Here is a 12,264-nt window from a genome sequence, read left to right on the forward strand (position 1 = left end):
AGCTTAATTGAATTGGGCCATGAAGAAAGCACACACTACCCATCACTCTCAAGTGACATAAACCTAAAGACAACTTATTCAAATAACAAAAACACAAGAGGAGATAAGTCATACCAAGGTAAGCATACTGGAAAGTATGCACGGATAAACCAAGATGTAGCTTAAAGCATCTGGCTTACACCCAGAAGATTTCACATCAAATGATCATCTTGAACCAAAGCTAGCCAAAACAACCAAAAACTCAACTAACATGAAACAACCAAAACATTTAATAAATTCTTACAAGTATAGGATAGAGAAATTTAAATTGGTGCTATAAAGAAAGTACTGTAAGGGAACAATGAAAGAAAAATTAAAAATACTAAACAGCAAACATTACCCCTTTGTACATTTTGCTTAATTAACTAGAATAACCTAACAAAGTGAAGTTAAGCTAGTCCTCCCCAAACCAGACAAGCTACCTATAAACAACCTGTGTAGAATAAACTCATCTATGTTGCAAAATAAATGAGAAGATTTGTAGGTAGAGGTGAAAAGTCTAAGGAGCCTGGTGATAGCTGGTACCCAGAAGAGAATCTTAGTTCAACTTTAAACTTCCCTAAAAACCTAAAAATTCTAATATAAATTTAAAATGTATCTAAAAAGTTACAGCTTTTTAGAAAAAATACAACCTTGTTTAGAGAATAAGTATAAACACAACCATAATTGGCCTAAAGGCAGCCATCAGTTAAGAAAGCGTTAAAATCATCTTAATACCAAAATATGCAACCAACTCCTAATTTAACACTGGGTTAATCTATTTAACAATAGAAGCAACAATGCTAATACCTGTCCTTGCATAAACTTATATCAGAGCAGATAACACAGTTAACAATAAGATAAAATAATCCAGCTATAAACTAATTATCAAACTAATTGTTGACCCAACACAGGCACACAACTAAGGAAACATTAAAAGAAGTAAAAGGAACTCAAACACAAACCCCGCCTGTATACCAAAAACATCACCTCTAGCATTTCTAGTATTAGAGGTACAGCCTGCCCAGTGAAGTTTGTTAAACGGCCGCAGTATCCTGATATAAATGGCTGTGGTATCCTGATCATGCAAAGGTAGCATAATCATTTGTTCTCTAAATAGGGACTTGTATGAATGGTCACATGAGGGTTTTGCTGTCTCTTACTTCCAATCCATGAAACTGACCTTCCTGTGAAGAGGCGGGAATATAATAATAAGATGAAAAACCCTAGGGAGCTTTAATTAACCAGTCCAAAGAAATCAACTCAATTCAACCAACAGGGACAATACATGGACTGACAATTTAAGTTGGGGTGACCTCGGAGAATAAACAAGCTCTGAGGGTCTGAAATCTAGACCAAATAGTCAAAAGTATTACATCACTTATTGATCCCAAAACTTGATCAGTGGAACAAGTTACCCTAGGAATAACAGCACAATACTATTTTAGAGTTCATATTGACAATAGGGTTTACAACCTCGATGTTAGATCAGGACATTCCGATGGTGCAGCAGCTATCAAAGGTTCGTTTGTTCAACAATTAAAGTCCTACATGATCTGAGTTCAAATTGGAGCAATGCAGGTTGGTTTCTATCTATTAAACAATTTCTCCCAGTACGAAAGGACAAGAGAAATGAGGCCTACTTCACATAAAGTGCCTTAAACTCATTAGATGATATAATCTCAATCCAGACTTTGTTAACTTCCACTGCCCAAGAATCCGGGTTTGTTAGGGTGGCAGAGCTGGTAATTGCATAAAACTTAAACCTTTATAATCAGAGGTTCAATTCCTCTCCCTAACATGTTTGTAATTAACATCTTTTCACTGAACGTCCCAATCCTCCTTGCAGTAGCTTTCCTAACACAAGTAGAATGTAAAGTATTAGGATATATACAACTTCACAAAGGACCAAACATCTTAGGAACATACAGGCTACTGCAACCTACTGCAGATGCGGTGAAACTTTTTAATAAGAGCCCCTGCAACCCCTCACATCTTCCATATCTACATTTATTATAGCACCCATTTTAGCCCTCTCACTCGCCCTAACCATCTGAATCCCCCTGCCAATACCATATCCACTCATCAACATAAACTTAGGAGTATTATTTATACTAGCTATGTCAAGTCTCGCCATTTACTCAATCCTATGATTACGCCTTAATCAGAGCCCTGTGGGCCATAGCTCAAACAATTTCATACGAAGTTACATTAGCAATAATCCTACTATCAGTACTGCTAATAAATGGATCCTTTACACTATCAATGCTAATCATCACTCCCTTTATGACCTTTAGCCATGATCTGATTCATCTCAACCCTAGCAGAAACTAATCGGGTTCCCTGTGACTTAACAGAAGGAGAATAAGAACTTGTATCTGGGTTTAACATTGTGTATGTAACAGGTCCCTTCGCCCTATTTTTCCTAGCAGAATACACCAACATCATCATAATGAACATCCTCAATCTTATTTTTCGGAGCATTCCACAGCCCATATTTACCAGAATTATACAGAGTCAACTTTACTGTTTGAACTCTATTCCTGACAATTACCTTTTTATGAATTCGAGCATCCTATCCATGATTCCAATATGACCAACTAATACATTTATTAGGAAAAGAACTTCCTACCCCTCACACTGACCCTATGTATATGACATGCATCACTACCTATTATTATAGCAAGCATTCCACCCCAAACATAAGAAATATGTCTGATAAAAGAGTTACTTTGATAGAGTAAGTAATAGAGGTTTGAATCCCCTTATTTCTAGAATTATAGGAATCGAACCTAGTCTTAAGAATTCAAAACTCTTCATGCTACATTATACCATATTCTATAGTAAGGTCAGCTATACCTTACAGCCTGGGGTATCAGGCCCATACCCCAAAAATGTTGATTTATACCCTTCCTGTACTAATAAAACCCCCTATTCTTATTATTACAACAGTCATCTCAGGAACTATAGTTTTAATAATAAACTCTCAGTGATTAATAATCTGAATCGGCTTCAAAATAACTATGCTAGCTACCATCCCTATCCTTACAAAAAAAATTCAGAGGCACCTGCGCGACTCAGTCGGTTAAGTGTCTGACTTCAGTTCAGGTCATGATCTCACAGTTCGTGGGTTCAAGCCCCGCATCAGGCTCTGTGCTGGCAGCATGGAGCCTGGAGCCCGCTTCCAGTTCTATATCTCCCTCTCTTGCTGCTCCTCCCCTGCTCATGCTCTGTCTCTCTCTCTCTCTCTCTCAAAAATAAACATTAAAATAAATTTAAAAAAAATTCAACTCACAAGCCAAAGAAGCATCTACAAAATACTTTTTAACACAAGCAACCACATCCATACCCTTAACAATAGGAATTATCATCAACCTACTATACTCCGGGCAATAACATAAAAAACCCTCAATCCTATAGCATTGACTATAATAACTGTTGCCTTAACAATAAAACGGGGGTTAACCCCATTTCACTTTTGAGTACCTAAAGTTGCACAGGGAATCTATCTTCAGGCCTAATTCTGCTAACATGACAAAAAATTGCACCACTATCCATCCTGTATCAAATCTCACTTGCCATCAATCCCAATCTACTTCTAACAATAGCCATCACATCCATCCTAATTGGAGGCCGAAAAGGACTTAAACATAACTATGAAAAATCCTAGTATATTCCTCAATTGCCCATATAGGATGAATAACAGTCATTATACTATACAGGCCCACAATAATTTTAAACCTAGTAATTTATATCATAATAACACTCACTACCTTCATACTATTTATACATAGCTCAGGCATAACAACATTATCACTATCCCATACATGAAACAAAGCACCCCTAATCACCTCACTCATCCTAGTGTTAATACTATGACTAGGAGGCCTTCTACCACTCCTAGGGTTTATCCCAAAGTGAAAAACCATTCTAGAAATTAAAAACATGAAATTATTATATCTACACTATTAGCCATCACAGCACCCCTCAACCTATATTGTTATATACGACTAACATATGTCACAGTACTGTTTCCCTCAACAAATAACATAAAAATAAAATGACAATTTGAAAGCACAAAAAGATAAACTTCCTGCGCCCACTTATTGTAATCTTGACTATGCTACTCCCACTTATACCAATAATATCTATTCTGGACTAGGAGTTTAGGTTAAAATAGACCAAGGGTGTTCAAAGCCATAAGTAAATTACATCAATTTAACTGCTGCATATTTAACCTTAAAGACCGCAAGAATGTATCTTACATTAATTGACTGCAAATCAAACACTTAATTAGCTAAGCCCTTGACAGACTGGTGGGCTTCCATCCCATGAAATTTTAGTCAACAGCTAACTAATCAACTGGCTTCAATCTTCTCCTGCTATCTAGGGAAAAAAAGGCAGGAGAAGCTCTGGTAGATTTGAAACTGCTTTTTTTTTTTTTTTTTGAATAATAATAGTGAGCATTTATTGAGCATGTAGTATATGTCAGGCAATATCCTGAGTGGTTTTTTTGTTTGTATTTATTTATTTATTTATTTATTTATTTATTTATTTATTTAATATATGAAATTTATTGTCCGATTGGTTTCCATACAACACCCAGTGCTCATCCCAAAAGATGCCGTCTTCAATACCCATCACCCACCCTCCTCTCCCTCCCACCCCCATCAGCCCTCAGTTTGTTCTCAGTTTTTAAGAGTCTCTTATGCTTTGGCTTTCTCCCACTCTAACCTCTCTCTCTTTTTTTTTTGAAACTGCTTCTTTGAATTTGCAATTCAACATGCTATTTCACCACAGAGCCTGGCAAAAAGAGGACTTAAACCTCTGTTCTTAGATTTAAAGTCTAATGCTTTCCTCAGGCATTTTACCTATGTTCATAAACCCTTGATTGTTTTCCACTAATCACAAAGATACTGGCACTCTTTACCTTCTATTCGGTGCTTAAGCACTCTTTACCTTTTATTCAGCATAGTAGGGACTGCCCTTAGCCTTCTAATTAGAGCCGAACTTGGACAACCTGGCACCTTACTAGGAGATGATCAAATTTATAATGTAATCGTCACAGCCCATGTAAATGTAATAATCTTTTTTATGGTCATGCCTATTATAATTGGGGGTTTGGGGAACTGATTAATACCTCTGGTAATCGGAGCACCAGAAACAGCATTCCCTCAAATAAATAATATGAGCTGTTGACTACTTCCCCCATCCTTCCTACTACTACTTGCATCCTCAACAGAAGCTGGTGCAAGGAACGGTTTATCCCCCTCTGGCCAGTAAGCCCACATAGGAGTGTCCTTGAATATGAAGATCAAAAAGACTAATTTCCAAATAGCGGATGAAATACTGAATTAAATGCACAATGGTAAGATAAATGTTCCTTAAATGACAGGACTCTTCAACATAAATTTGTTGAATTTGAGCGTGAAAATAATTTTAGCAATATTTACTTTGAAGTTATCTTAAAATGAATTAATAGCTACATAACAATTTACAGTCTCTTTCTATACTAACTCTCTACAAATAGATATATACCTAATGCAGATACTCAAAATATATAGTCAAGTTAAGCTCTGAGAAAATTCATATATAGGAACATACATAATTTTGTTACTAATACTGAAAGAAAAAATACTCTGATTAATGCCAACTCTGCCTTATATACCCTCTATTCCTTCTCTTTTTATATAATATGGCATATGTGTGGCCTTTAAACTCAACTTCAAATGGTGTTTTTGAAACAGAATCAATCCAATAAATAAAGTTCACCTATTAAGGAGAACAGATGCATTTTTTGAACAAAGCAAAACATCTTATCAAAGCCTCCATTACCTTGAATTAGAAAATGTTATTTGAGGCTCAGGGCTTCCAGGGATGAAAAACAAAAGCTCCATAGCAGCTCAGATTACAGTTGGGTCACACTGCCAATACTCATGAGACAAAATTTTCAGTCATACTGCAGAAGTTACAAAAAAGTTTGATACCCCAAGGAAAACCTCTTGAAAGCTGTCACACTCTCCCTCAAGATAACTTTTCACTTAAGGCCAATCCATGAGAGCCACAAAATCATAAATCTTAGAACAGAAAGGACTAAAAACATGTAATTTTTAGACTAAAAAGGTGTATCTCCAGTTCACATACAAACTAATTAAAACTAACAGAGGTAACCTAAGATGACACACTGGTAGAAGAGACCATAGAACGTAGGACTCATCCACTTCCTACTATATTATATTATATTCTTTAAGGGATCTTTCCAAACAAAACAAAATAAAAAATCTAATAACAATTGAATATGTATTATAGTTTTAGGTTTAATTTATCCCTAAGCTTTGATTTCTATTAAATGTTAAATATTAAAAGGTCTCCTCTTCAACTCAGAAAGTAGGAATGTGTATATACAGCGGGGGAGGGGAGGTCCAGTAGAGATCAAAAGAATTCTGATATGATCATATATCAGAAAAACCTAACATAATAAATCATTCCTTACTTTATCATTACTTCAAGCTAGAAATTATGCCTTTGGGCATAAACTCAATAGGTATGAGAGGTATTTTCTTTATTTGTTCCAAAAAGAGCATAAGGCAGCATACAAAACTAAAGCAATATAATAAGTCACATTAAACAGCAAAGGGAAAACAATGAAGGAATCAAAATGAGTAGGCCCAAACTGGATCTCTCATTCACTACCATTCTAATAAAACAAACCTACACTTCATTCTAAAAATTGTAAGCAAAACACTAAATTCATGGTATAAATTCAAATTTCATATTGTATTTAAACTAAAATTATAATGTGGTGACTGGGTGGCTTAGTTGGTTAAGCATCAGCACAGAGCCTGCTTCGGATCCTCTGTCCCCCCTTCTTTGCCTCTCTCTCTCTCTCTCTAAAATAAATAAACTTTTAAAAATAAATAAGCTAAAATTATGTTAACATCTTAAAATATGAGGACAGAAAATTTCTTCTCATTTCTTATGATCACCATACTATCAAGAATGATTGCTTCAAAACCTGCAAATAGGATATCATATGTGATGTGAAAAATAAGTCTGATTAACAAAGTATTTGTATTAATGAGATATGTTTCTCTCAATGCACAATATTTAAAAGTTGAAAGAATTTTAAGAGGAAAGTAAAACCCATACTTTTAAAAGTGAAAAAGCTGAAGTTAAAAATATTTAAGAGGTAGCAATTTAAAATAATATAATCAAAATAAAATAATATAATCAAAATAATCCTTAACACAGTGAAGCAGGTGAACTCTAATTTTGGTCTCAATTTGTTATACTGAGGGTCTCAATTTGTTACTGTATTTCATATCCTTTAGTTTCTCCATTGGTTAAATATAGTATGGTTAACATACCTGTGAAAATTATAGTTTTTTATATTTTAAAAAGTTTTAAACTTTTTCACAGGTATGTTAAGGATCTGAGTTTATGCTTATGTTTAAAAATACTACCACTATGTAAGTCCTAGTCAGCAGCTGGATTCTGGATTTCCTCTATAAACCAGCCTTTAGAATAAACCACACATATATAAACAGGATCAAGTATAAGTTACATGAAAGATTTTGGTTACCAATGAAAAGCAAAGACATGGCAACTAAAGCTCTTACATTATTTTAAAATTTTACTGAGACTTGACACACTGTTTTAAAAATACTTCCTATGACTCTGTTATAACTGTGTTCAAAAAGAGAATTCACATACTAGATTTCTCTCTCAAATAAACAAATTAAAAGGCTTTGGCAAATATTAATTTTATTAAGAAAATTGATATTTACTTTTCAGTCTAACAGTCTTATATTACAAAACTGACAAAATAAAATTTTAGTCAATTTAATAAAGTCATAAGCAATTGTTCAATATGATTTAAAAGTTTAAATCACCAACATGCTAAATACTAAAAATAAAAATATTTCCTAATTTTTTTGCACCTATTGCTAAATTAAAAAACCCCAAAATTTCCCAATAAGCCAACTATATAATCACCATAACCCTATAGTGGGTAAGCATAAATTTTTCCCCTGATTAAATCTAATGATGCAAATATTACTTGGTTTTTCACTTTTCAAATTCTTGTAGGCTTAATCATAACATTTCATGATTTATAAAATATGACCAAATCTGAGATTTACTGCAAAGTCTTTATGTGGTAAAAGTCAGTAATAGATGCTTTTAAGCCAATTCTTAATTGATTTTCCTACTCATAACATTGTACTTATGTCTAAAGAATCTGGCATGCTTATTTGAAAAAATAAATAAGAAAGAATACATAAAACAGTTAACTCTCTCATTTAATTGTCACAAGAACCCTATAAGTAGGTACTATTGTTACCCCATTATACAGATGAGGAATTGAAAGCACAAAGAGGTTAAGGTTACAGAGTTAGTGGTAAAGCTGGCATTAGAACCTATATAGCCTGGTTCCAGAATCCATGCTTAACCACTATGCACATTACTGGTACCCATCTAGATCCACTGAATCAAGGATGAAATCTTGGTGCATAAAACCCAGGAATTTTCATTTTTAATAAAGGTATCACATTATTTTTATACTATCTAAAGTATGAGAACCACTGACATAACCCTTAGGAACAAGTGGCACAGATGTGGTTAGTCTCTTTATAATACACACACAAAAATAAACCCAATCCACTATTTGAATACCTATAGTGTATACCTTAAATAAAGGTAGGATAATTCTTTTCTTAAACTGAGATATAGATACTAGGTGTAAATATAAGTAAACATGAAGCAAACAGGCAATGTTAATTTCCAGATTTAAAAAAGTCAACAAAAACACCGTCGAATTAAAAAGTAGTTGAGGTCGGGGTGCCTGGGTGGCTCCAGTCGGTTAAGCATCTGACTCTTGGTTTCAGCTCAGGTCACGATCTCACTGTCTCCTAAGTTCAAGCCCCACAGCCACCTCTGCGCTAATGATGCAGACCCTACTTGGGATTCTCTGTCTCCCTCTCTCTCTGCCCTTCCCCCACTCATGCTGTCTCTGTCTCTCGAAATAAATAAATAAACTTAAAAAAAAAAAGTAGCTGAGGTCAAAACAGGATTTACTTTTTTAATTCATTAGGACTTATCAAGAAATAAACTTTACAATTTAATCCCTGGACACATTTTTCTCTTAGCATGTTTTATTGTCTATTTAAAGATGGACTAATCCTTATACAAATTAAGTCAGGTTTTGCAAAAGGGATCCAATCTCTATCTACTAACAGCTTCATTACTTTCAGTAATATTTTAGAATAAATGTGGTGAAGAAAATCTCCCAGCGAAACCATTTTAGACAGTATTTTTATGTTTAATACTAGAAATGGGATATTTAAAGAACTTGGATAAAATGAATAATTTGCAGAATCTGAGGTGCTAAATGACATATTGCTAGAACTTCTGGGAAAGAAATAAATTCACTTCTTTATTATATAATAATCAGTTTCTTACATGTGGGGAACTTCAAAGAAAAAAAATTCTACATAAAGTTATTTTGAAAGGCAAAACTATAGGTTTTATCTGTAACAGCAAAGTTTACTAGTGACTAATAGTGTCTTATCTCCTCTTCTTTGCTTATTTGAAGCAAATGACTTTTTTCCTGGGAGACAGCTCTCAATTTCATGGGATAATACCATGGTATTCATATTATAAACTAGGCATAAGAACCACTGCTTTCATAAGCCTATTGCCCATCCTAGCGCGCCCCCCCCCGCCCCCCCCGCCCCCCCCACACACTAGGACACCTTAAGAACCAGGAAGGGGGTTTATATATAACATAATAAAACATAACATAATTAATATAATATTTATTTTAAACAGCTCAATTTGGCAAAACATGTACTCTGACCTTAAGTTTCTGAGAGTGGTAAGCAAATGGTCAGTAACTGACAAAGCATCACTTAGTATTGTGCTTTTCAAGATTTTTTGCTCTACCCATGGTCAAAAATATATTTTACAGTGCAAGCAAGTACAATAAACACAAGACCAAAACCAAAGTTTCATGAAATGATATTACCCTTACTGTATTTGACACATTCATAATTTCTTTTCTATTTTAACTGTTAGTTTATAAAAGGAATGGTGGTCATATAATCTGCTAGATTAATTTCATGCCTCACTAATGAATACCATTTGCAATTTTAAAAATACTATGCTATCTATGTCACTTATTACATATAAAAGTCCATCCACTAAGATAGGAATGGAAACAAACATCAACAGCAGGTCAGGTCTGTTCTGAGACTTATATTCCTAGGATGAATATTTTAAGGGATTGAGGGGAAAAAAATCAGTGGGAAAAATAGCAAAGGCTGGTATGATATCAGTGGAAGAATGACAATATTATAGTACTGAATACCAGGTATAAGCAATGGTTAGACAAGCCTCCAAGTAAAACAGTAAATATACGTTTTTCACTTAATATTCTGTAACCAAGGTTACTTTATACAAAAAGATTATGTAGAAATGTTTGAAATTCATTCTAAGAAAGTCATTAAAAATATCTATCCTAGGGGTGCCTAGGTGGTTCAGTTAGTTAAAATGTCCAACTCTTGATTTCTGCTCAGGTCATGATCTCACAGTTTCACGGGTTCAAGCCCTGCATCGGGCTCTGCTCTAATTGTGTGAAGACTGCTTGGAATTCTCTCTCCATCTCTCTCTCAAAAAAACTAAATAAACATTTAAAAAAATATATTCTATCCTAAAATACTAAAAGAAAATGCCTATTTTCTTTCACTGTTCATTTAAAATTGTATTTTTACCAATTAGTAACTTCCATAAAAACACTTCTAAAAATAAGATTTTTACTGAAAAATAAATGTGTTTACATTTTTGGATATATGTAACTATTAAACTCACATTACATATTACCAATATTTTCATAGTTATTGTTCTTTGTTTTCTTCTTGACTTGAGACTGACAGAAATTTATTTTAACACCATTTTTATTTTTTGGGAATTAAGTATTGTTAGAACTGGACTGGACATGGTAATACAAAGATATTTTAAAAGAAGAGTCATTTGAATGAAAAAACATCTTTTATTAGGTTGAAAATAAAAGTATTACTTAGGGTGAAATTCTCTGCTGATTCTAGTACCAGCTACAAATGAAAAACTCTTCACGTAATAATCTGGCAGTAAATATAGTTATTTCTTTTTGCAGAAATGTGTAAAGACCATTCAATTAAATGTTACTTAATATTCTCTCTGAAGTTCATATATAGTTAAGAGTTAAAAGATTTGTTTTTAAGTTAATAAGTCTACTATTTCCACAGTGCCCAAATAAGTGAAAATAAATTACCTATTTACAAATTGTTTACAAATTATGATTTGTTCTTGGAAGACTCTCATGTACACATTTGCTATCATGTATTAAACATTTATATTTATAATATATAGTATATATTCTATTAAACTACTTCTACAAAGTAGAATAACATAAGAAAAACCAGAGATTTTTGACTATCAAAGAGACAAAAATAGAGGTAAAAAATTTTCAAATACTAGATTGAATCTTAGCCATCCGTGCCTTGCACTTAAAGGGAAAAAAGTCATAGTTGGAAACACTTCATTTAAAGTATGGGTGTTACAGTGGAATTCAGCCAATCTCTTGAGGAACAATATAAACACTAAAAAAGTTAAACTAAAAAATGTTGAGACAAAATTGAAACATTTACCTGAAATTCTGGTACAGTGGGTGACTTTGTAACAGTTTTCCTCTTCTTTGTGATTGCTTTTTTAGATATGGATTTTTTTCCTTTCAAGATTAAAAGAGAAAAGCTTCATAATACTGTTTATAGCACTTCATTAACAAGAACCAAATTACATAGAACCTTGAAAGTTAAAATATAACTAACAGATGGCTTCTAGTGAGTCAAAATAAAGTGATGAATCAAAACAAGCCGTAGTAAAAGCAAACATTAAACTATAACTACCTGTAACAAGTATATTAACAAATGCTGTTTTCTTTACACATGAACTAAACTATCAAAATCTCTGATGAATTTCACAGTATCAGAACTTACTGTAATAAGATTTGGCAAAAAAAAAAAAAAAAAAAGGCACATTACTACTGCTCAGTTAAAAATCTAATTCACAACTTAAAATGAAATTTTATAAGACAAAAAAATCTTACCTTTTAACAATGACTTCCATAGTCAGGAACTTGCATAAAACTATACTCTGAAGACTATGGTCTTAAACCAATCTAATGTGAAAATCCTCTCAGCAGCTTAGGAA

The 12,264-nt window shown here is 33.4% G+C and overlaps 1 protein-coding gene across 2 annotated transcripts in view; it reads right to left on the reverse strand.

Moving 5' to 3' along the window:
* KIAA2026 (KIAA2026 ortholog) overlaps positions 1-12,264 on the reverse strand; it is a 129,835-nt gene that overhangs the window by 44,566 nt on the left and 73,005 nt on the right. For both annotated transcript variants that reach the window (XM_042964777.1, XM_042964776.1), the window contains one exon: positions 11,703-11,782. In XM_042964777.1, coding sequence (XP_042820711.1) covers positions 11,703-11,782 — 80 coding nt within the window. The remainder of the gene's footprint in view (positions 1-11,702; positions 11,783-12,264) is intronic.

The sequence above is a fragment of the Panthera tigris genome, chromosome D4 (genome assembly GCF_018350195.1).
Source record: "Panthera tigris isolate Pti1 chromosome D4, P.tigris_Pti1_mat1.1, whole genome shotgun sequence".
NCBI classification, from domain to species: domain Eukaryota; kingdom Metazoa; phylum Chordata; class Mammalia; order Carnivora; family Felidae; genus Panthera; species Panthera tigris.